The sequence below is a fragment of the Diadema antillarum genome, unplaced genomic scaffold, assembly GCF_040938485.1.
Source record: "Diadema antillarum isolate AM-2024a unplaced genomic scaffold, OU_Dant_1.0 seq00001590_RagTag, whole genome shotgun sequence".
NCBI lineage: Eukaryota > Metazoa > Echinodermata > Echinoidea > Diadematoida > Diadematidae > Diadema > Diadema antillarum.
Window position 1 is genome coordinate 410,421 of NW_027272307.1, and position 27,080 is coordinate 437,500.

General features: G+C 37.7%; 3 protein-coding genes across 3 annotated transcripts; 1 reads left to right on the forward strand and 2 right to left on the reverse strand.

The window, feature by feature from the left end:
• The first annotated feature begins 3,676 nt into the window (after window positions 1-3,676).
• On the forward strand, window positions 3,677-10,850 carry LOC139710936 (cyclin N-terminal domain-containing protein 1-like). Its single transcript, XM_071622861.1, has 7 exons — window positions 3,677-3,851; window positions 4,948-5,023; window positions 5,672-5,870; window positions 6,894-7,056; window positions 8,324-8,468; window positions 9,340-9,436; window positions 10,761-10,850. Exons 1-7 carry the CDS (start codon window positions 3,677-3,679, stop codon window positions 10,848-10,850), a joined length of 945 nt encoding a protein of 314 aa, XP_071478962.1.
• A 5,127-nt stretch (window positions 10,851-15,977) lies between these two features.
• Window positions 15,978-17,213, reverse strand: LOC139710938 (galanin receptor type 2-like). Its single transcript, XM_071622862.1, has one exon. It carries the CDS (start codon window positions 17,211-17,213, stop codon window positions 15,978-15,980), a length of 1,236 nt encoding a protein of 411 aa, XP_071478963.1.
• A 7,122-nt stretch (window positions 17,214-24,335) lies between these two features.
• LOC139710939 (melatonin receptor type 1A-like) lies at window positions 24,336-25,475 on the reverse strand. Its single transcript, XM_071622863.1, has one exon. The coding sequence runs from the start codon at window positions 25,473-25,475 to the stop codon at window positions 24,336-24,338; it is 1,140 nt and encodes a 379-aa protein (XP_071478964.1).
• Window positions 25,476-27,080: the final 1,605 nt, after the last annotated feature.

Genomic DNA, 27,080 nt, shown 5'->3' on the forward strand with positions numbered 1-27,080 from the left:
AAATTCATGTCTGGCGACTTTGTGTTTGTTTTGAGGTGCAGGGTCACATATTATATAAACTTTATTTATACTTATTATTTTGGGCTAATGTGCTGGGTTCGTTCGGGCCTGATTTTGGTTGTGATGGTAGTGGTTAATTGTGGCGCCTGGGTGTGAGTGTTGGTGATGGTGGTGGTGGGATGTTTCGTCCGTGTGGGTGTGTGGACCTGGCGTGGGGGCTTGTGCTGCACGTCCACTCACGACGGCCACCAGGGAGAATTCCGCCCGACCATCCGGGGGTTGCATCTCTTTTGACTTTTGGGCGTTCTGCATGAATGATCACGGAGTATATAGCCTAGTCTCTTCCTGCCAGCCGTTTTCTCTAAAATCTAGAGAGTACACCTTTCAAAGCAGCTCAACCAAATCATATGGTGATGTCAAAAAGACTTGCGCATGGAGACCAAACCCTCTGTTGTCCGGATCAAATGCCCACAATGTAGCTACAAAATAAAGAATTATTAACTCCCTTGAAACCACAATCCCAGAGGTAGGGCCTAAAGTGATTCTGTATACAAAAGGTTGTGAATAGTGATGATAGTTTCAATGCACCTGTTGGTAGACCTTAACCGTCTCTGAAAAGGATTTTTGACGCTATTAAAGTTTTCTTCCAGTATGGTCGAGGATTGAAGTTCAAAAGACTTGGAGTGGACAATGGATGGACAATGTGTAATTAAAGCCGGGTTTTCTACACGGATTACGTGAGGACTCCATGCACGGTTCAGTGTCAAGGCATTCTATACCCGTATTTGTTCGCTACTCATTAAAGGAAAGGCAGATATGGCGCAAAATGTACGAATGCATAATAATGTCACGTTTCACCCATTCACTGAATGCACATAAAGAAAGGCTCAAGTTGTCTCTCTCTTAAAGGAAACCCAAACCCAAAGACAAATGTGAATTGAATGAAAGCAGCAACATTTAGTTGAATACATCAGTTAAAAGTTGGAGGAAATTCGGACAATCGATGCAAAAGTTATGATTTTTTACAAATTTGGTCTTGGAACTGCTGGATGAGGAGACTACTTGAGTTTATGACATAAAATGTGTGGACAACAATTATTATAAAGAAAATAAGATTAAACATCATTTCACTTTTCTATAAATGAAAGAGTACTTGACTAACTGCTTTCAGAAAGCAGGGGCTAGTGGGAATAATTACTACCCTTGAGATATGTGAGTATCAATTTGATGGAATGTGTACCAATTTTCATGAAAAATGTTTGGTTTTTTTTTTGGTGGAATTCCCTTTATATTTTGGAATAATTATGTTACCATGTACCACGAGGCACTCATGACTGGGATCAGTATCAGTGTGTACAGATTACCAGAGTGGAGGCCATTTTGGATACCATTTTGGCTGATTTGACAAAATCCCTCAACTGAATCATAAGTAGAAATGTTTCCTTTTCACCCTTTGTTCAATCTCCCGAATCACTTCAGAGCCGATATTTTTCACCACTTTTTTAATGAGAAGATGAGTTTCACCCCTACACATTATTTTTAGCGGCCACATTTATTTATGATTATCTCAAATTCCTAAAGGTTATGACAAGAATCTAATCATCTAGGTTTAGATTCAGCACCATGGAAACTGAGAAAAGCCATCTTTTTTTTTCATAATGAATTTATGAAAAAATGCGCACACAAGATTTCAAGTTTTGGCGGCCACTGTGTCTTTGGCAATCATTTTTGTGGCCATCTTGAATATCTCAAAACATTCAAAGGCCAAACGTTATCCACATCCAATTAAATTCAGATTTTTCGGTCATACCAGTACTGAATATCTCAGTGATTCAGGAGTTGCATCATCCAGACTCGAATTCAGCATTCTCCAAATAGGGTAACACCATCAAAAACATTGGAGCTCATTGGGCGGACTATAAAACAATCCGACTTCCGCATCCGCACCAGACCAGCGATCAGTATTGTACTCAAGATACATCATCAGCTACGGATTTTATTTGTCCTAGTGCACTGCAAGCAAAATTTAGTTCAGCCGTGCACTGCATGCACAGGACCTAAAGTATAATCCGCCCTCTATAGTTCAAATGTGTATATTCATCATAGCAGCGCCATACATACAACATAGAAGTAGGAAATAGGTTACTTAGTGTACGAGTGGGACTCTCGTACACTTTCTTTACTAGTTTTGGCCTATAAATTGGAGCTACGATCCATCAGTACGAAAGCACATCACGGGAAGGTGATATGGATCATGCGTGATTTCCTTTGTGGATCATCGATAGTCATAGCCCTTGCAGTCCACAGAATTAAGTACGAAACTGCGTGTTTCTTCATTTCTTTCACGACATTACCTGACACACGAACTTGGGGGTCCGAACCAAGAACAACTTGAAAGCTTTTGTGGGTCTACTCTCGTCAAGATATCGAATTAATAAAAGCCCAGGAGGTAACTTGATCTTGTGAGTTGTGGTTCATACTAATTACTAGATCTATTTCAGTACAAGTACCTGGTAGTGGTAGATCCTACGTACATTTTTGTACATGTAACGGTTAGACATCTATTGTGTTTCTGCTACTTCAACTAACGTTAGCTACATAGAGTTCTAACAATTGTTACAACTAGAATCCAGTCTAACAAACAAGTACCCAAGTAGCTTGCAGGATAAAGGCACGTGAAGAGAGTGACTTGATACAGGATTTGTTGCGTCTATTGACTATAGTCACGTGTGTCACCTTCTAACAACTTCTAATCCAATATTGAATAAAACTAAAAATTAGGTTGGTACTAACGTTATAAGGAAAACCCACACAAGCTTAACGTTAATTAATGACAATCTCTCTCTCGGGTCATTCACGTAACTTTCTCCCTAACGTTATAAGAACCCTTCTAACGTTAGACATCTATCATTCTTGCTATCACCAGGCTAGAGATAGGGGCCTGTCCATTTTTTTTTCTTTGCAGTCCCAAAATAAAGGCACAATGATTAACAGCGTTGAAACTAGATCTAACCTAGTTAGTAGATGGTCTAGAAGTACTTAGAAGCCTAGTTGTCTAGATCTAGTCAATAGTGAAGTTGCTTTTAGATTAGTCTGTTTTGACAGTTACAGGTACTTTTTCCATACAACATTACAAGTCTGCATCAAGATGTAGATACGTAGATCCTATTCTAACTGTTAGTCCTAATCCCCTATTTTGGAATCTTCAAGATCTCTTCTTACAATTCTAAATTTTGATAAGGTGTCACAATAATCAGAAAAAGTGTCATCAGTAATTGTAGCCGTCTTGATATTTTTACACATGTTTAAAATCATTTGGAATTATGACCCAGCCAAGCAAGGTTTATGCAGGGAATGATTTGCTTTGTTGAGAACTAGATCTACTAAACACTTTTCAACATGTTTGTACCGAGTACCTGGTACCATGCCTATTAGAATAGTAGTGTATCAATAAATCATGTTGTAATGTATCTCATGTTTATCTGATATTGCTACTACTATGGTAGGCACCTGAAGTAATGAATGGAGTAATCAGATGAAATTAACTGCCAACACTTGCTTGAAGTTCAAATATAGAGAAGAGTATGCATAAATTCACTGTGACGCGGTGAATTTTGTTTGTGATTTGTTTTCATTGCATGTAGGCCTTTCCGAGAAGATCACCTAAAGTCCTAACATGGCATGCTCTCAGATTTTCGGGACACCACCAGAACCTGTCTTTAACATGAAAGGTTGCTGCTTATCAGAGGGTCTCCTGGAAGAACTGCTAATCACCCAAGCTTCTTCCAATGAAGCAAACATTCAAAATGTCTCTGCACATTATGGCGTCTTCAGGTGTGGGCAGTTGGCAGGTAAGCATTGACTTGAGTGGAAAGATTTAATGTACAATGCTCTGTAGGTAAACAGTAGCTTTTTATTTATGCTGTGCATCCTTTATTTACCCATAACAAGTTAGCTATCAAATATGTAAGGAAAGAGTTATTATCTTATGTCCAATGGTTCCCAGGGAGATATTAAGAGCTCACTACTCATGATTTTGTGAAGCTTGTTTTGTACTCATGTAGGTAGATTACTGACCATGTTACATGGGATCATTATAAGACAGCAAAGGTGTGCATGTAAGTTTGCATCATGTATGAATAAAAAGGGGAGGGTTTTGTAGACGCAAGTGTAGCCCCCCATGGAGTCACAGGTTGTGCCCCAAATTCTGAAACAAATAAAAGAAACAAAAACTGATACATTTTAAGATTCCTTTCTTAATCAAAGGTGATATCTAGAACAGAAACTCAGGGAGTTACAGATGTTTTGTAGTTGAAACTGCCCCCCCCCCCCCACACACACACACCTGTTTACTTTCTAAAAGAAGTTGTGGGGGTGGGGTGTCAATGAAAATATTATGTATAACCATTTTGAAAAACAAAAATTGATCACTTTACCACTCATGAAATTGTGACACATGTAACCTGCAATCTTTTTTATCTTCTCTGCCCAGTTGAGCAGTGGTTGTATGCCTTTCATTTTCTTCATTTCTGTTTGAACACTTCCTGAGAGAGGATCATGCTAGATGGCTGTGTGACATGAGCCCCAAATTATTTCACATCTTCAGTAGATGGTTGTGACTATTTTTTTTTCAGGCATTTTCATATGAAGGTGGAACACTTTATTCTGATCAGTCTACGGAGATGCATGTTAATGGGAAATGTACAGGACTTCTTCCAGTACTAATTATAGCAAAACAGGTCATAAAATGGCTGGGATGGATGGTGGCCCAGAGTATTCATCCTGCAGTTTTTGTTATTTATATGATTTTTGTCATTATCACAAGTTATGTTAAAGAGTAGAATCAAGATGGGAATAAAGTGTTCACTGTATGCCATGTTATCTTTTTTTCATTTTCCATGTTTGATGCATGTTGATACAAATGTATAAATGATATCTCATTTTCAGAGTGCATCTTCACCATATGTGAGAGATTTAAACAACCACATGAGACAAGATTCATTGCAGTGGAGTTATTTGACAGGTATTTATCTTCTTTTAAAATTTAACGTGAAACTTTTCCTGCCTTGCTAAACCTTGCGAACATGTCATCAATGAAAATGTTGTAGTGCTCTATTAAATGTAAAAAGGTTCTTATAAAAGGAAAAGGACCAACCTCAACATCTTGGTTTGAAACAGGAGTTACAGATTGGAAAAGAATGGAATAATTCTCACTAAAATTACAAATGGGTTAATCACATTAGCCTTCTTGATCAATTGAATTTACTGTCACCTTGCTCACTAGTGCTCAATGAACTCAAAGTACTAGGTGAAAAGAAGAGCTGACTGACTTGAATCTAAAGTAATGTATCCTTAGCATCTCATCTTGAGTCAGTGGCAAAAACAGATCAACAATTAATTTAGCTAGCATTAAAGCTGCAAGTGTCTTTATTACAGAGAATAAACTTTCACAAGCACAAATGTTGACTTGCCATGACTGTATGCACCTCACTAATATTTGGTCTCAAATGTAAAGTGAGCTTTCAGTTGAAGGACACATGTTTGTGTGAGGGTGGTTTGAGATGTGCTGAATGTGTTATGTACAATAAAGGACCGTTGGGTACATGTTATGCCATCGCAAATGTCTGTCTTGTAATCCTAATGCACTGATGATCATCATTTTTTTTTTCAGGTTTATGAGGGCGTACATTCTCCAGCTAAGAGAAAAGTCGTCTGAGAGCCTTTGTGCTGTAAAAGGCAGAATACAGAAGAAGCATTCGTCATCCAGGAGTGATGAATGGAGAACATCTATCAGAAGGCTGTGTAAACAGACCCTGGTCTTCATGGTTTCTTGTGTACAGATAGCGTCAAAGCTGTGTTCACACTACAAGGTATTACTACGGTGACTAATTAAATAGTCACCGCTGTAAAAGTGAATATTTTTACATGACAATTTTTCATGCTTGGCCGGGTAAGAAGTGTTTCGCATGTTTTTAACTCCACTGAATAAAGACATCAACTACTGGAACATATGGCAAACAAAACTATTCGTGTGCTTTTATTTTGGCACTAGTTTCTGATTGCGCGAAATGCATGAAAATTTCAACACCGTGAAAATTTCCACTTTCTCAGTACTAGTAATGAATTGTTCTGCAGTGTGATGTATGCTATAGCTCATAGCTGTGATTCTGTTTGCACATCACTGTGTTGTGAAATGAGACTTGCCTTCCTGTTCATTTTTGAACAGAAGGATGTGTATGAGCACCAAGGTAGGTTTGTATTCATTATTATTTTTTTGCATACATTACAATAGAAGGCTAATATATGACGGTGCAGTTTCCCAGGTTAACTGTTGATACTTATGACATTTGAAAAGTTTGTAACATTTCTGATATTGAATGTACTTGTAGTAGGATGTGGCTAAAAATTGCAGTGAACTGCTGTATTTACAACATTTTAGCAGTTTTAAAATGCAGTTTTTCTCTGAAATTCTCTTTCATCCTAGAAGCATTGATATAGTTTTGATACCTTATTACCAAGTTCGTGTGTTTTGTTGTTTATTTCAGTGATACAGGCAAAGCCTTATGCATTGGTGAAGTAGTAAACATTAATCTTCAAGTTGTTTAGAGTTTTGTCCTGAGCATAATTATAACCTGTTCCCTCCAAGATAAGATAACTTTCCATTTTGCAGCTGATTGACAAATTGCCCTACATCGCCGTGAATATTTACATCGATGCAGTAGGGCAATTTGTCAATCAGTTGCAATGAAAACATATCGACCGAAAAATTTCATGAATTTGAATAACTTTCCATATGTTTGATTTGTTTGATTCATGTCGTGTCTAGTTGCCAATGGATTAACAATCAACCAGCATTATTCTGGATTATTCACCTTGCCGATTCTATGGCACAGATTATCTCATGTCGACGGTGTGCAGAAATGCTACAGGAAAAGGGTCATCGCTACTCCACCAGCAAGGTGCTTTCCTCTGAGATGGTTGTCCTAAAGACACTCGACTACAACCTCCATACTCCCAGTCCACTCAGCTACGTGGAGACTCTGCTAGAAATTATGGGTAGGTCTACTAGGAGTACACTGTAGCATGGAATTATAGCAGTTGCTGTTTGATTTTTGCTTTTTCTTTGTTTTGTTTGTTTATTTGTTTTTGCTGTGTGAGAATTGATTGTAATGAAGTATATTGGAGTTTCTCAGTGTGTTTTCCTAAACAAATAGTGGAATGCCAGCACATTGGTCAAATATCATAGAAGAACAAACGGAGCATATGGAAAAAAATATTTCCATGCAGACATCGACTTATGTTGTAATACAGGGTCTGTCATGAAGGGCATCCAGCGCTTATGTTGCAAAAGTGCCTTAGTTGTTTCATTGCAATGACATCATAGCATCAAACTTGTTCTTGTTTTGCATTATGCAAATTGTACTGTCATGGATCTCCAATCTGCTCCAAGCAAACTGACCTAATATTGAATTTTCTCTAATGTATTTGAGTCATTTGGACACCCTTTCATTATGAGATAAGTATTTGTAAAAAAAAAAAATAGGTATCGTAATGTTATGCCTTTCTGTGTCGAAGACAGAAAATAATTAGTGAGGCTATGCTACTCTAGGATTAAAATGATAGTTTTTCGACATTGATCCAAGCTGAATTTCTAAACACATTACTTTTGATTTGTGTGTAATGTAGGGCAGAAATGGCAAAATGAATTTTTGGCAACCATATCCTTCTAATGATAACAATACAGAGTGTGGCAAACGCTGGGGGCACAACGGGCGCACCCCCTTCCCTTTATTTTTTGTTAAAACAAAAATAAAATGAAAATATGAAATGTAACCTGAAGTAACACCAGAAATATTTTATGGGTCCCCCCCCCCCCTTTATGGAATTCCTGGATCCGCCCCTGCAATATCACCTTATTTCAGGACTGTCTTGAAAATTTATACAGTGTTACACGTGGTCAAACCATAATCATTGCTTGCATCATCAGTTGTGAACACACAACACACACAACACACACAACATGCGCTTGGAAAAAGTGATATACCAATACAGTGGCGGATTCAGAATATATGGGGGCACACTGGGCGCCCCCCCTCCCCTTTATTTTTTTGTTAAAACAAAGAAATAAAATGAAAAAATGAAATGTAACTCGAAGTAACACCAGAAATAGTTTTTGTGCCCCCCCTTTTACAGAATTCCTGGATCCGCCCCTGCAATATCACCTTATTTCATGACTGTTTATGTAAATTTATACAGTGTTACATGTGGTCAAACCATAATCATTGCTTGCATCATCAGTTGTGAATACTCCCATTCAACCCAGGTCATAATGATCCAGAATCCCAGGTCAAAATTCTTCATGAGACATGTTTGAAGATACTGGATGTGGTGTACATCAATAGAAAACAGATGTACGGAAGACTGCTGCAACTTGCTGTAGGAGATAGTCCAGTCAGTGAACGAACAAGGTACCATCATTTGTTGCTTTAACTAGTGTGATCCTCTGGTTAGCTTGAAGAGTCGAGTATCAAGTATTTCTTTCTTTTTCTGTCAATAGATTGAGCAATAAGTAGTGTGGCTGGCCTATGTTGTCATTTTGTTTGTGTTAAAACTATCTTAGTGACATATACAAATAGCATAAAGCAACCACTATTATAGGTTACTTTCTTTTGTTATTTTTTTGTGTAAATTTAATGAGACGTTTGCAAGAAAAACTGAACATCGTCATTGCGTATAATGAAAATATCTTTAGCATTGAGAGAAAAGAATAAATTCAGTCCATACTGTTGGTCATCACTACCTAACCTGGAGGTATTGTGAAGATGTTTCTTTAATTTTAGACTTTCACCCAGTGTAAATGGCAAGCCTGAAACCAGTCAGAATGTTCTTGTTCTTAATGTTCTTGAGTATCTTGTTTTTATCATATAAAACTCAGATATCAAGTAATTTGCCTACACAAAGAACATTCAAGTCCTGCTACGCAGTGAGTGTTTCTGTGCAATCATAATTAACATTCATGTTTCCAATCTCCATATAATGCTTTTTCCCCTGATGATTACAACAGATGCATGAGATTGTCACATCCAACTTTTTACAGGTGGAAAACTCAACTGTATTGTATCTTCAATTTGTAATCTTATTTGAGATGGATTTTTCCGTAGTTTCACAAAATAATAACTGAAATTCCCCTATGATATGCATTTGTATTATTGACACGATACATCTACTTGTTTAATGATTTTGCTGTCTATGTATTTTGGATGCTGATATTACATATTGTATATAGTGATGTAACAATAGTTATTCACATTGTCATTTTACTCCCTCCTACCTTTGCAGGTCTAAATTTGCCATGGTGGAGAATGACCTAATGCTGCTTGCCACAGCGATCATTGGGGCTGCTTCTCACTTCGTTGACATGTCTGCTACTGCTACGGTATGAACTTTAAAGTTTGTGTAAGGGGTAATTTTTGTGTTATTGGTTTTGTTCTGAATGTAAATGAACATCATGAAATTCTGTGTACTTAATCAGGCACAACAAACATCAAACACCAACAAACAAACAATTGACACTAGACACGCTTACTCAAGAAAGGTTGAAAAACTTAGCATATCCAGTCACATTTAAGTTGATGCATATCCCCAACAAGTCAAGCTGATTGATTCTGCTTTATTTGTTGTATTGTGTGTGTAAAGGAGGGGGGGGGGGGGGTAAATATCACTCCCCCTCCTAGCATTGCTGTACACCCAAGTGTTGTAGCAATATTAATTCACTTGCTCATCAGAGAGTTGTTGATTTAAGCCTGTCGCACACTAAATGACTCATGACTATAGGATGGACAGGTCTTTGAATCCGAAATAAATCACAGCCTCAGAATGAACATGCTTGTTTATTTCAGATCCAAAGTCAGCCAGTCATGTAGGCGTGAGTCGTATGGTATACGGCAGGCTTTAGGTGAAGTAATTATGTTGAAGACATGTTGAACCAGTACGGTTGGTTGGGATTAAATAAATTTATGATAGAAATGTAGTTCCTGTATGATTTACTACGAGGGAAATTGGGATGTGTATTTATAATGGAAGAGACAAAAGAAATGTGTACAAGTGTATATCAAGCCCACAAAATTTTACATTTTGATATGGCGCATAAATGAATGTATTGGCTGAAAAAAAAAGGAAATGTTGAAATTCACTTTGAATTTAAGATGTGGAGTTTGGCCACTGAAAGATAACCTTTTGTGAAATTTGGTGGCCCAACATGAATTTTTAGTGGTCCCCGGGTCACAAGGCCACTGGACCACTGCTAATGTCATACTCTGCATATACACTGTATCTATTTCTCTTTCGGAAAGATGCATTTTTTTGAATTCATGAAATGTTGTGTAGTGGTCAATCCATCTCTTCTGATATTGGTGCAGCTCAAAACTGGTATATGGGATTCCATTATAATGATTGATGACTTCGTGTCAAAAGAGCCTGCAATCAGAAATGCAAATGCCAATTGATTACCATCGCATGCAGATTAAGCTTGAATATGACCATGTAAGTTCTCTCTTTTTTTTTAATCATCTTCAACTAAGAATGACAATTGATCGATGAGGAACATTATAGGGGATGGACAGTGGAAGATGGATCAATCTTGTGAATTTCATTTGTACACTTTTTCATTAGGAATATGGTTGTCTGCATTAAGAGGATGAGTAGCAACTCTGATTTGTCCAGTGAAGAAAGGTCATATTCTCTTGCATCAAATGCTACAGGTTGTTGAACACCTTGCCAGGATCACAAAGATTCCCAACGATGACATCACAGACTTCTCATCCATCATCGTCGCTATTATATTAGGCTGAAGAGATCTGAGGTCAATTCCTGACTGGGCAGTTCAGCTTCAAGGGATCTAGACAACAGAGTGCACTGATGAATTAGTAAGATAATAATATCATCTTTTGGCCAAAGGCATGTGGTGAATGAATGCAAGGCAGACATTTCAACTCTGCTGGTATCGTTTGTACAAGCAAATTATTCACTTACGTAAGCAGAGATGTAGATTCATGGTAATAATGTTGTGCAGAAATCTGAACCTGTTTTCAACACAAGTTACTGACTATGTATTTTCTGCTGCGCCAGTCAGGATGTTGGCCGCAGAGACAGTTTTCTAGACAGTTTTCTAGACAGCTGCACATCCTTCTGGCCATCTGTAGGGAACATGCTTGATTCTTGATACTGAGGTGACAGGAGCACAAATATCTGATGATAAAGAAACATGGTTTATTTTAATTTTTTTTTTTTTTTTTGAGCATGAGACCATGAAGCTGTTAGCTCCTTGTAGCTCCATGATCAGACTTGGTGCAAGTTTAAACTGCGAGATGATCAGTTGAATTTGATTTTTAGGGTAGATGCTTTAATGGTGGAGTTATAATTGTGGAGTTTTACAGTTGTAGTCTCATTAAACTGATGACACATGTGATTAGTGGTAAGATGACTCTACACAGTGCATTCCTTCGTGAGAATAAAAACTGTAGAGTCACTTTCTAAATCTTTGGCCATTGAAAAGATAACGCAGCTCTGGTAAGGCTTTGTATACCAGCACAGAAGAGAATGCAATCACTAGATACTATCTATGCAATCCTGTCAACTTGTGCCTAACTTATTGACAGTTGTACAGACAATAGCAAACTGAATTACACATTGCTCAACATTATTTGCAAATTTTGCTTTGCATTGATATAGCTTGAAAATGAGAACACATAAATGAGTGAAAATAAGCACAATATACTTTAATCCACAAAACAATTACAAGTGATATTTATTGACATAGATAAAATAAAACAAGAATCACAAAAGTGTTTACTGTGACAGTAGTTTGCTCAAATTACTATAATGTTGTGGGAACTGGCACAGTAAAAAGGACAGTGATAGACAGTGACTACACCAAAGTAAACAGTCAACTATGAAGGAGTGATGAAATTGCCATACACTGATTTTGTGACTTAAATATAATTAGAATTGTCATACATTAAGCTTTCTAGTGATATTTGATATGTGCTGAGTTATTTCCAAAAGCAAACCGTCAGTGAAGTAAACCAAGCTGGTCAGTGGATAGAGACAGTTTTGAGACAATTAGCCTCAAAGCTAAGATTTAATGTAGTCTTGTGCGCAGTAGATTATGCACAGTTGTATGTTAAACCGACTGTACAGTACTGGTTGAGATGAGGATTTAGCTTGTGACATTTTGCTTGATATTTAGAAACTGCTCTGTGAAATGTTACAGAGCATACAATTCTAAGGGGAATCAAAAGTTTATTTGATGAAAATTAGTTTTGAAATGACTGAGATATCTAAAGACAAGGTAAAACAAAGAAATCCTAATAAAAGTCGTGGCCTGTCAATTCTATTGAGATCGATCTTTGGATATCTCAGAGATTTCAAGGCAAATTTTTATCAAATAAATGTTGAATCCTTCTTAAAATTATATGCTCTTTCAGATTTCATAAGAGGTTTCTCATTATCTCACCAAAAAATTTTGTAAACCTGAAACCTCACCTCAACCAGTACTGTACAGTTGATTAAACAAAAGATACTATTAAACTTTACTGTATACATGCTTCCAAAGGTGGACAAGTTTTCAAGTCCCTGAATGATGTCAAAGATATTGAGAGAGGATATTGATAGGAGATAGTCAGAATGCCATACTTCTGATTCGTTAACTGGACAACATATGTCACATTTTCAGCCAAATCAGCCTAGTTGGCTTTTTTTTTTTTGGCCTGAATGTTTATGATAATATCAGGGGTAACATGGCAAAAACTAACACATAGAATACATATATATCATGTTTGTTTTCTGTAAAGTACACATGTAATATTTTGATTGCAAAATGGCAGACAGGCCATCTGGTTATCTACGAACATGAATACAAAGATGCAATACCGTGATAACCATGCATGGTGCAATAATGAGATTCAAGAGCTGGTCCGAGAAAATCCATCGAATCCATATTAGTCTGTTTTTTGTTGTCATATGGTAAGAAAGTCATATTTGTATCAAAGTGAACTACTGAATGTCACACAAAGTGATAAGAAACCAAATACTCTCAACTGAATTAAACATCTCAAAAGACACTGTACCTTCATTCTTTCGTGCGAAGTGAGGCTGAGCTACTGCATAAATATGTTATACACAATCGGTCATGTACAAAGTACCATATTTATATGCCATATGAGATAAAGATGATCATATCACTTGATATGCTAGTCAGATGACTCAGTTTTACCGTCAGAAGCAGGCGCTGAAATGTCAAATAACAAGCTGTATTAAACCAAAAGAACTTGCTTACATAAGATTTTGTAGTGTAGATAATACATCAGTATATTTATAGATCTTATTATATGTTTCAGTGCCAATGAAGCAGTGCCATACTCAGAGAGTCTGTAAAAAGTATAGAGTTTCAGATTATGAAACAAACTCTTTGACGTTCAATTCTTGCAATACTTCTAGTGTAGCTTGCATTGTGCAAGCAGCTGTAAAGGTGGTTGGAACAAATTTAAAGCTGCGGCTGTGTCTGTGGTAATTACAAGTAGCCACTGGACACATACAATGGTTCATTTCATTTTGCTTTATGAACAAGATAGTACATTCTCATTTTCTGCCTCTCAAAAATTTATCTATCCATGCTGTATGTGTGAAAATTTTGCGATACACCCTATTTTCTCACTGTGCAAAAAAAAAGAAGAAAAAAGATAAACACATGAATATGTACAAATTAGATTACATAAAGTATACAATGTAAACAGTGCATTATAATTACATTACTCATTAGGTTATTCTGAACAGTACAGTAATACATTACGCTCTTCATCTTCAAGTGAAAGGGCATTATACTCGACTTGATATTGTGCACACTTTTAGTTCAAGGCGACCCCCGTCATAACCAAGTCTTCAGGACAGGCAATTTTCTTTAGTTGAATCTTAATTTCGTTATATAGCCAAATTAATAGAATACGTATTTTGGGACCTAAATTTTTACATCGTTGTAACAAAATGTCGGTATTACCATGTTTGTTGTAACGGGAGTTCTCTGTCGTACAATTATCTGTCTGAAGAGTTATCAAGCTACCTCAGAGCAGGGAGGTGGAAGAGCACCTCCCTGCTCAGAGCAAGCAGTGCATGAGGTAGTATGTTCAGTTATTCCATTAACAGTATCTTACCACTTTACACCGTTAGATGGATACAAGCATTTTGTGCATGGGCCTATCTATTATGTAATGGTACTCTGTGGATTCAAGGAAATCAGGGTTTCTTACTTTTCTCTTTCTTTACTTTTCTAAGAAACTTTAGTCCTAAACTTTTGGGAAGATGTCTTTACAACCATTCACAAAAAAAAAAAAAATAGAAAGAAATATATTTAAAAAGAATTGCAAGTAGAAAACAAAGATGTCTATTTTTAATTGTAACCTACTGGCGATTTTGAATAATCTTTTAACAATGAATTTTGTGTAGACTTTATGTAATTGAAAAAAAAAAATCGGCATGTGGTTTTTCTGTTCTTGTGTTCGAGATAGAGGTCAAGATACATTGTAAGTTTGCAACATTGACATTTTCTGACAGATTGACGTACATTTCGTCGATGGAACGTGAAGAAATTCCTGCTTTTGGCCTATCTGTCCTTGTATGTATGGCATGGTGTTAAAGTAATTAGTTTGACCAGACATTACATGGTGCACACTACTTTCAAGGTCTCAAGTCATAAGTCTTTTAAGTGCAATCATAGAACGCGTTAAAAGAAATGCAGACTCTTTTTAAATGTGATGGATTTCATCTCCAAAAAGAAGTTTATCTGTATAGGCATTAGAATATTAAACAGTGTATGTGCAAATTGTTGTGGGTTTTTTTTCTCAGTTTTATGTATTTGCCCTCTTTGCGCTCTCAAAGACCAAAGATACGATGAACTGAAATATTTCGTTGGATGATCGTCTACAACCATTTTTTTAAGCTTTCCTAACTTGCTTGAATGTTACGCAGGTATTAAAGATTAGCAGTATTTTTTTAATGATTGCTTTATGGACAAAAATAGTCCACCTCAGAAACTGAGCTGTTGTTTTGATCTCTTCACATCATGTGGAGTGCTCATTAGTCTGTATATGTGACTTCTTTAATGTGATTTCGTTTATAACGTTTCGTTTATAACACCGCTGAAGCATGCTGTTACAGTACCGCTGGCTGGAATAAAACTTGACTCTTATTAATAGCTTTCCATTTGTATTAGTTTTGATTTATAGCTGTCATTCATATCAGACAGTTTAAAGGGATGGTACAGTGTTGGTGGAGATGAGAATTGGGCTTTTAACTTTTTGCGAGAAACCGAGAAAACACTATGATATAGTACAGAGCATACCATTTTAAGAGGAATTCAAAGTTTATTTGATGAAAATCGGGTTTGGAATGACTGAAACATCCAAAAACAAAGTAAAACAAAGCGATTGTAATAAAAGGTGGGTCCAACACTTTATTAGAATCGCTCTGTTTTGGATAACTCAACCATTTCAAAACCAATTTTCATCAAATAAATGTTGAATTCCTCATGTTAAAGTGATTCAAAACTTACCGAAACCTATACGCGAAGCACCTACAAAATGTCCATGTTGTGCATTGTATGTGTTGGAAATAGCGAGCTTTAGATCTGCGACGCGAACTCTAAGACGACGCTATACTGTAGGCAATAAAATTCTGCGAGACAGCTGTTTTCATTGTCCAACCCGGGAGGCTGCGTCGTCTTAGCGTTCGCGTCGCAGATCTAAGGCTCGCTGATATTAGTGTATATCTCTGGTATTGTGAAAAAGAGCAAGTGAGATTGTGTAAACTATTATGAAAGAAATGAATGTGCATGTGAGTGGAAAGAGGAAGAGAAAGAAATCTCGTAAGAAAGATGAAAGAAATTAGGAAAAAGGACTGCAGGCTGTACATTACCTTTAAGCAAGTTATTTGACAAGTGAGGATTTTGTGCTTTTTGTGTTGGGAATGTCGTCCTTATGCGCAAATACCGATGATGACTCATTCTGAATGCGAAAACCTTTGATTAAGTTCTTCAAAGCGGCCCGAAACTGGGGATGACATGCGGCGTAGATGATTGGGTTCACACAAGAATTGGCGTAAGCAATGACAATGAAAAGAATGTGTAGGGGACCGTTGAGATATGCAAAGGATATAAAGCCAGCATTGAGGCCGAAGTAGAATATCTGGTTCGGTCCCCAGCAGATGATGTAGACGATGATAACGATCAACATCATTTTGATGACGCGGTTCCTGGCAGCGAGATGGACCGACCCGCCGGTGGTGCTGGAGGACGTGTCCCCGCTGAACCGCCTGGACTGCTGGTAGAGAGCTCTTGCGATAAGGAGCTGGGTAACGAGCATGCACGTCGTCGGGAGGACTAAGCGGTAAACGAAGATGAAGCTTCCCATCACGAGCTGGGAGGAGCTCGAGGCGTGTTGGATGACACACGAACGGGATTCCACGTTTACTGTGACGACAAACAACCCTTGACAAGACATACAGGCTGCACATATCCAGATCAACACGATACAAGCATTGACCTTACCTGTGCTTACCAATCGTTTGAATATCAGCGGAAAAGTAATAGCAAAGAAGCGGTCGAAAGAGATAGCAACAAGGGTGTAAATAGAAGCGGTGATTGAAGACCACAGCAATAGCCTGCCGTATATGATCTTGCAATAAAGGTAGGCCCAGAAGGTGTTTGGAACTCTAGCGACAAATGGGCGAGGCAGTACGCACAAAGAGGTGATGGCGTCAGCAGTGGCCAAAGCCCCGATGAGAATGTCGGTAGAACGATTCAAGCTCCTTCGCTGGGAAATGACCACGATGACCAGAGTATTACCTACCACGCCTATGATCGCCGTCACCAATTGTGCCTTTGTCACTAGAGTCCAAGGAATTGGGTGCCACGCCCAGTCGGATCCGTCGAAGCGAGGCGTTGTCCCCAATTCCGTGCCGGCAGAGACAGTGGACGCATACACATTAGATGTATAATCTGTTGTGAAGTTGAAGGGCATCATTGGTGTTTTGGGCGTGGTGTAGCCATCGCTCGTTGTGGATGACATAATTGGCACCACGGTCTTCGATGCATCAACGCAACATTTCGGCGCGGTGAGAAGAGCCAGGAAGATAGTCGCAGAGATGAAGCGTAGTTCTGACATTGTTGCAGGAGGTTTACCGTAAACGAAGCTTTTCCCTGGTTGAGTCAACAAAGTTATCAAATCACTGCTTAATATGATATTTCCTCAAGTCTTCATTCAACACAGCATTCATTGTGACGCATGCAATGTCACGGAATGAAAACAGAGTCACATGATTTTAAAACTCGCTTGAAAAAGAATATAACCACAATGTTAGAAATCTAGCAGTAATACATGATGTAATAATATCCATTAAATTTGCATCAATATTGCTATAAATACTCGCAGTTTCCTAAGTCGTCAAAAACCTTGGCCAATTTACTGTCGAAATGTTGCGAAATTTCGTCAGCCATCACTCGGTCACGCCGACATTTAAGAGGGTTTGTAGAATATTGAATCACTAAACTCCAAAACGTTTTTGTAATGCAATGAACAATAGTAAAGACAATACTTTTCATGCTTTAATTTCAAATCAACCAACATACTAGATTTTTTTTCATCTTCATCGAACTCCGCTTGCGATGCAAAAGTTTGATAACATATTACAGTCGTGTCCTCATGACAAAGACAAGAATCTTATTTCATTTGTGATAAGAATGCAAATTTATCTACATTCTATTGGTAGAATTTTTTTTTTCCAGTGGCGAGTAGTATTCCAACTAGCACTGACTAGAGGACTGAAAAAGGGCAAAACTAATGTTAAAACCTTGTAAATCTCTTCTCGCCCCCTTTGTTTGAGTCATACTGCTGAAAATGATGTTTTTTTCTCTCTCTCCAAGATCCACTTAATAATAACAAGATATCTCGCAATGATGTTTAAGGGCGTAGTCGCTAAATCGCAAACGATCCATTAGACTGATTACATTCTTGAATTGAGTAGATGAGTAAATTACATGCTGAAAGTGATATGAAGACAGGCGGGGGTCAGATGAAGTATTGTAATAAAGCTACATAAATATGAAGAGTTTGATGGCAAACAGGGTTAGCGCTATCTTTACACATTTTAAAGTAAATTCCTCATCAGAGCAGAACAAGATAAAACTTCCAGTGATAGGCCCACCTCACTTACTACGTAACAAGGAATATTCTTGGAGTTGCAACCGCAACAACAACAAATTTCTTATTTTCTTATTACTTCAATTGTTTATTTAGGAGCTTTAGTTGCAAATATCTCAAATTCACAAGAATGGAGTTAACTCATTTTGCAGTCAAATTGTTCACATGTTAACCAATGTAGAATAACAAAAGACTTGGGAAAGCCTGAAGGTTCGCCATTCGACTTATCTTTCAAATTAGCAATTAAATCGTAGTGCCATTTAAAACGATGCTTCCAAATAGCTAGAATATCAACTTTTCTTGAAGTTGTAAAGAAACAGCATTAAGATAAAAGTCTCTTAGTGAATGATATCAAAAGTCCTCCAAATAACAGTCAATATCTGTACGCTGCCGAAGGTAATAACTGTAACAATAACGTTCGATGCTATGATTATTGAAATGATATTCTTAGCACTAGAGACATTCTTGTCCACTTTGTCATATGGCTTTCACAGATGGCTTTATCACTCAATAAAAGCTGACAATATAGTGTTTCAATGACTTTTGAATATTCGACGAAGACTTCATTATTTGGCAATTTCCAGTGGAGCTGATTTTTAAGTTCAATATTTTACTGCTTCAAAATGAGCAATGTTTGTTTATTTTTGATGAATACTTGTGACTGAATTATATGTTATCAAAATAAAAAACAGGATGTCTTTTCCCCACCAAACTCTGACAAAAAACAACAACCAATAGTGTTTTGATTACAAAACCCTTATGATAATTAGTCATGTCGGACGCTTTTTTTTTCTCCTAAACTGAAGACAGCCTTGAAAATGCGTATCCGGAAAAAAAAAAACACCCATGAGGTATACTATATAATGTAATAATCAAATGATAATGCTTATAGCGAGGTGCTGTAACACTGATAGTATGTACTGATTCTATAGAATTATACCTTGTCTTCCTTTCCACCCTTTAAGATATTATTTTAAACAATTTAATACAAAATTGATTGTCGAATCACTTGCAACTCGTAGATTACAACAAACAGCTTGAGAGTATTATCGTATGCTTACGTCAAATATAAAACTTCGTCAGTATACTGAAAGCAGTTTTGATGATGTTTTACATGGTCAGGGATGATGCGAATACTAATGACATTTTAATTTCTAATCAACCGTGCGTTTGGAATACGAACGCCGGCTGGCAGTCCGGTTGTTGGTTTTTAAACGTTACCTCTTTACGAGAGGCTATACAGACAACATGTACGGTTAGGCCATGAACACTAATCTTAATACCCCATTTCACAGAGATTTGTTCTCATCGGTCACTCATCGGAAGCAAAGTTTTTTTTTTTTGCTTTCGGCCACCCACCGAAGTGTATTCGGATCGCAGTCTGATGAATCCGACTTGGTTGATAAACTGTCGGGTAAGTGTCAGACATGCCGTGCGTGATCCTTATCGGACGATCTTGCCTCATCGGATCACCGCCCGACATGTCTGACCTGATAGTCGACCAACACAATTGACAGTCGGATTCATCGGAATGCAGTCCGATACACTTCGGTGGGTGGCCGAAAGCAACAAACTTTGCTTCTGATGAGTGACCGATGAGAGAAAATGTCTGTGGAATGGGGGTACAGTATTACAGAAATCATAGACATATCAGAGTACATAATTCGGAAGGGGTAGCTTCACGAAACAGGGAGGTGTTCAAGAGGAAAAGGAGACAAGAATCTCACCTTTGTACCTATACTCCATGCCGCCTAGTAGTTACGCGCTCTAACGCAGGTGTTAATAAATTGCTTTGACAAAAGACAACACTTCTGTCTAAGCATGCATTACTCCTAAAATATAACATACAAAGTCAGCAGTAATCTACAGTCCCTATAAATATTTTTGGGCAGCAATTGTTTAGTGTGTAAAGAATAAAAAACATGCGAAGACAACTAGTAACAATATTGTGCTTCTTTAATTGCAAAGTTCTACTAGACACACAGAAACACGTTTTAACTAATTACTTTAATAATTCGAAAGATTTAACATTAAAGTGCTTATCCTGGTGAACAATATTATGCACAAATGTGCGCAATATGGTTAACCTTGTTATGATACACTAATACTCTTCTCAGTCGGGGGTATGTAATAACAAGATATGAAGAGAAACTTAATGTAGTTCGTACAAGATTACCACCAAGTTCCATACAGGATTTCAACACTATCTTCTGAAACATGTAAAATACAGCCCCAAAATTGTTGAAATCAAGAGCCTCTTTTTTGGTCTCCATATCCAAATTCTATTGAACATCAAAATCAGTGAAATGCTAAGCATGCAATTATTGTCGTGTTATTTAATAACCTACGCATTAGCGCAAATTGCGAAGAGATTCCATTCCTCTGCACGAAAGTAATGAAAGTGTACTCAGTAATGAATGAGAAGACCATAAATTGTGCGAAAATTTGATGACAGATCACACAACATGAGAACCTTTACTACTATCGAGTTGTCAGTAGCAAAATTATAAGTGAAGTGGCCCATTGGCATTACAAATACTGTTTGTGATAGTCACGCATAAACGTCTAGCCTTGATGAAAACGGTCACATAAAAGAAATTTAAATGTAGTCACTACTTCACTTCTCTCTGACAAAGACAATAAGTGCCTCAACTCGTTTGAATGGTCTGGACGCTGTATGCTTTAATTATTAAGGTAGGGTCCTGAGTTAAGGAAACGGCATGGCCTGAACGGCAGTTACACCATGTACAGGAATATGCTGTTTGCAGCAGAAATTTCGCAGTTCCTTACAAAAACAGCGCAATTAAAAAAAAAAAATCGTGTCGCTCATGTCATTCAGAGGCTTACGCATGTGAATTGTCTCGGTATAACTATTTGATTGAGTTGGGATAATAAAAATGACAAAACATACTTTTTTACAATTTAAACTGGGCTCAATTGCAATTCAAGAGAGAATGCAATTGAGGAAATAAATACTTGTATCACAACGCAAGTTAATTTACTTTTTGAATATAAACTGTTTTCAAAGTGAATGTGGTATTTCAGGGCCTGCGAAGGAACCCGAGTTAATATCAATTTCGAAAGTAATTGTTCCCGTAGGAATTAATTCAGAGAGTTACAAGTATGGCCTTTTCGTTTGTGGGGTGTTCACCGAAATCATAAATCGTTCGGGGATTAAAGATGTATAGTAGCAGAACATTAACCAGTGATATAAAGTCTCTAAGCCGAGTAAGCCCGAAACGTCCATCCTGGACGTTAACATCGGTTTCAGTGAACATTAACATTGGAAGTGAATTTAATCATGTCCCTGGCTATGAAATTCGCGACAAATCTAATTTCTTCTTGCCTAAAATTCATCGAGGAAGAAATGTTGAAAGATTTCCATGTCAAGTTGAACCAGTGACTGACTTATATAGATCAGATTGCAAGCACTGATGACAATATCGTAAGTTAAGAAATTTGCAGCAAACTCGTAACCGAAGACGCTCAAGTGAAATTATGCTCAAGTCAGAATGCGACACAAAGTACGAGTGTAAAATAATCCTACCTTTCTCACCACCAACAGGAAGCCGAACTGGCCGTGACTGTCGGCTTGTCTCCATTTTATATGACATTGATGGTGATCTAAAGTTGATATTAAAGACAACTTTCTTATAGAACTTAACTTTTCTCTCTTTTTTTATCTCTGTGATCGTCCATTCTAATTTAGTTTAAACTATTACAATCAACCCGGCTCATCCTGGAGGAGATTGGTTGATAGATTGATGTAAGATACACGTGAGATATGTAATGATAATGAAATAACAATGATAATGATAAAGAGAAGAGGAAGTAGAGAATTACATGTAGAAAGACAGAATTTTAAGAAATTCTTTCTTCTTTGACAAAATCGATAATCTCTTCCTCGGCAAGTTCATTTATTGCACTTAAAATCCCATACAAATCCGGCTTCGTGTATCTTCAAAGGAAAGGCTCAGGCATGAAATTCGTCCTGACCTTTTTCATAGAGTGCAAATCATGATAACAAAGGGACAGCGTCTGGCCAGATTGAAGAGCTCTATCTCTCTCTCTCTCTCTCTCTCTTTCATACACATGCACACGCACACACACACACACACACACGCACACCCTCTCTCTCTCTATCTTTCTCTAATTAATTCTACTGAGAAAATTTTCGCTCGAAGAAAAAAGAAAAAAGTGGCCATGTCAAAGACCAAAGAAGACCGTATTCAGGTATAAATCAATAGCTCTGATCTTCTGCATGAACGAATTCTCCCAGTCCTCCAAGATTATCCTATGTCGTCGTTTCCCTCCCAATATTTGCCATGACACCACCAGGTTCATCGTCTTCTGAACTTGGTAGTCTTGAACTTTTTACAGGTGTAATCGATAAATGACGTCACAATCACGGTTACTGCGCATACAATGGGGTAAAATGAAAAGTAAGGAAGTTAAAAGAGTTTCATCACGCTCGTCTCCGTTCTCATCTTTTCGCCGAGGCAAAATCTTGCAATCAACTGAAATTATTATAAGATGTTGGCTCTCGTGATATCCTTTGACATTTTCCTTCATATTGTTGACATCTGAATGTTTTCCCCCGTATATGGACGATGGAAATAACATATCGCTGTAACTCAAAACAGTCTTTAAGAAAGCTTGTGTTCATCTTCAGGTCGAAAATCTACTCCAAATGTATCATTGCACTGCTATACTTCTCATGAAGAATCATAGATCGAAGAGGGTTGACAATTCCTGCGTCTGCTACACACTTGCTGATAAAAAAAAGTAAATAGTAAAAAGAAAAAAAAAAGCTTTGATGTAGCGTTCAAACCGTCTTTTTACTCCTTTCTAGGTTCACGTCATCTAACAGATGTTGACTTGAACAACGATGAATGAAAAAAAGTCTCCAAAAACTGATATAAAGGAGAAATATAGGGAGAAGAAAAAAAAAGTCTACTATCTTTCCTTACTTCCAACTCCGATCATGTGTGGAGGCAACCAGGGAGTAATTGAAGAAGATACATGAGCACTGATGGTTGATAATTACCTTCAAATGGATTCCAAATTTTCAGTGTTAGACCTTGATTGATGAGCAGGTAAACATGGCATGCACTCTAACCTAAAAATCAAGGGATCTTTATCCTGTCTTCTAACCTTCATGCTTTCATTCCGCTATATCGTTCTCCATTCCTTGCCATTTCGATTTTAGTCGTAAAAATAGATCGATTGGGAAAGACGATCGAAAGACTGTAGCCTACATATCAAGCTTTTTGTTCATTATTCACGACGTTCTCTCTTTTTTTCTTTCTTTTTCAATCCACCTCCTGATTACTTCGTCTTCAGCCTCTATTGAATTATTTCACGTTGTTAAATTTGTTGTAATCATTTACAGAGATTAACTCGAATTTGTTTCAAAACCGAAAGATTTCAGAGTGTCTGCTTCCTAATGCGCTACAACTGCCACTGTATATTATTTCGACATCATGAAATAAATATTCCTAGAATGTGTCATGTGTATGATATGACATAAGGCTATTACATCAAATTTAAACAATCCTATAGTGACTCAAGGATCACGAATCTCCCCCCATCAAAAAAAAAAAAATGGTATCTGTACTCCCTTAGAGCGATCACGGCGAGCAGTGGTAAGAAATAACAATATTACAGCAGCTAACTGCACATGAATGTATTCATTTTAGTGGGTTTTAAGGGAATAGTAAATGTTTGGTTAACAATCTGATTCTCAAAAATGCATACTCCAAACTGTATTCAGTCGCAATGGTATAATATGATGCTTCTCACTGTGATAGATTAAAGGGTTTTGAAAATTATCTGAAAAATTCAGTTGTCACATTTTATCGGTTCTCTGTGATCAAGACATGAGAAATCAAATGATTTAAGTCATTTTGTCTTTCTCGTAGGCATGTCCTGTCCTTATGAAAGAGGGTTATTCTTCTGTGGAAATCTATAGACGACAGAAATCAGCAAAATGTTTGGGCTTGTATGTAGTCATGCCATAATCTTGAATGTCAGTGTTAGACTTATCTGTTAAAACGCTAACACTTTCACTTGGAGATGACATTTGATCTAAGCAGCAATGACTGATAACTGCGTATTATCTTTGCTGGTGCTGACTGGAATGTGGGTGAAGATCGGGGTGTGCAGCCTTTTACCGCCGCGGAACATCTCAACAAGAGCTGTACGGAACTTGGGGTTTTGAGCTGTGTAGATGAACGGGTTGGCACAAGAATTGCCGAAAGCCAGAACAGTGAGACAAGTATGAAGCGGGGTACCTAGATATGAAAAGGGTACGAAGCCTGTGTTGAGCCCGAAGAAGAAGAATTGGTTTGGCCCCCAGCAAATGACGTAGACTACGATTACAATCACCATCATCTTAATGACGCGGGTGCGAGCGATGAGATGGGAGGAAACAGTCGAGGCGTGGGACTCTTCTAGTGAACTGAAGCGTTTAGACTGAAGGTAGAGAACCCTGGCGATAAGAAGCTGAGTCAAGAGTAGTAGGGTAGCTGGGAGGATCAACCGAGCTGTGATGACGAACCAGGCGTAGGCGTGCCGAGCTGCTGGGGACCGAGATCGGAATATGCACGTGCGAGCGGCTCCGTCTAACGTCACAAGATCGAAGCCCGCACCGACCACCAGAACACCTATCAGCCAGGCGAGGACGACCACGCAGTTGACCCTGGCATTGGTGACGAGTCGGTTGAAACGGATCGGGAACGTGATGGCGAGGAAGCGATCGCATGAGATCGCGACCAGTGTGTAAGTAGAAGAAGTCATGGCCAACCAGAAGACCATGCTTCCGTCGATCACCTTGCAATATAGCCAGCCTAGTGGGTTGTTGGGGACCACCCTCGCTATGGGTATTGGCAACAAGCAGATGGACGTTAAAGCGTCAGCGAAGGCAAGAGCCCCAATGAGTGTGTCAGTCGAACGATTGGAACCTCTGCGCTGAAACACGATCAGCGCTACCAGCAGATTCCCGAAGACTCCAAGGACGGCACATGACAATTTAATGACATTTACCCAGGACCATACGATAGGGTGCCAACTGAAGACGCCACGCCCCAACTCAGAAATAGAGGGGGCTAGAGTGCTCGCTGTCTCATTGTAAATAGATGTTCCATTCCCGCCATCAAATCCATCATGATTGATAATAGAATTAGTGGTGACTAGCACGTCAGTAGATGCCCCAACACAGCGAATCATCTCAGTGATTAATGCTATCAACCATGGAAGCATCAAGGTCCAATAGTAGTGTGTCATCATCGATATAGACAATGTTTCAATCTGTAATTTAATTTGAAAAAAGTGGTTCATTGCAAGCTAGGAGCTTATAAACAAACAAACAAACAAACAAACACACACACACACACACAAATACACACACATCTACGTTTCTAGTAGTCACAGCTCAGACGCAACGTTACCAGTGATTACGTTTAAAGTCTTAAGCTATGGAGAAAAGTAATGATTACGTTTAAGAACTATGCCAACGACTACAAGCACTTGTTGCCATAGCTGAGAAGTCAACTTTGTTTGATATCAGAATATGTTCTGTGGGTATCTTTTCTGTATAACAACAATAGTTGAATATCAAAATATCAACAGGATCAAAATTGCACGTCCCTGTTATAACAAAATATCTGATATACAGATGTATCTATTACTGATGGGCAGTAGTTTGTCTGAATATCATTAAATGAATAATTTATTGTCTATTAGATACACTAGATATACATTGACTATATTTTACTGACTTAATGAATTTGTAGATTATTAGTATATTTCCAAATAATTACAACGCATATCCCAGGTACACGGTGTCGATGAGTTCATGTATGTGTATTTATAATGAGATTCGTTTTTATTGGATATTGTATCCGCATCTGTCAAGTTTGAATATTTGTAATCAAACTTTAAAGAATGATTTATGTCTTAGATCATGCAGTGCTTCTCAACCAGTGGACCATGAATCTCATCTATGTCTGCAAAAAAATGAATCTTTTAGAGATGATTCGTTTTCGATCTAGCTGGTCCTCAACAAAAAAAAAATCTCAGGAGTCAAAGCGGGTCTCTGGTTAGAAAAGGTTGAGAAGCACTTTCCTACATGCTTTCGATAGCATTTTGAATAAATCAGGCTGCTTTCTTTTCACTTCAGCCAAAGTTATTTGGTAATATTTCTTAGTTCACAAAGCAGACCTAATTACTTTGAAATATCTGACAAATATCTGCATGTTTATTCATAATTGTATATAAACAATATATTAAATACATGTTAAAGTCAGTTTATTTTCGCACATCGTCCATGATATCTAGTTAAAACGACTAGTTATAACTTCGTGTCTCTTAAAAAAAAAACACACACACACTCACAATCAGTAAACTAAAAAAAGATGACGGTTTGACACTTTGAATGAATCATATACATGGTCTAATTTAGATTCAAACGTTGCTTAATTGATACTTAAAGTTGTCCGGGGATCAAGAAGAACAAAGATATCAGCGGTGCCTGATAAAGGGTCTGTACGACTTACTGATACTTTTCAAATTTGGAAATTTGTCACTTCAAGTAAGCTTACCTGACTGGATCGATGGGAAGTATCAAATGGCTGACAGAAACGAAATATCACTGGAAATAAATATATCGAAGTCGCAGCACGGTCTTTTGAACTGAGTTTGAAATCGCTGATTTATATATTGAGTAAAGTATCGAGAGAGCGCATGCGTAGAAAATATTACATTCAATCTCCCAGATCTTTTCACCACTGGACGTCGATAGTTGCTTGATACAAAAACGGCACGTCTCTGTAA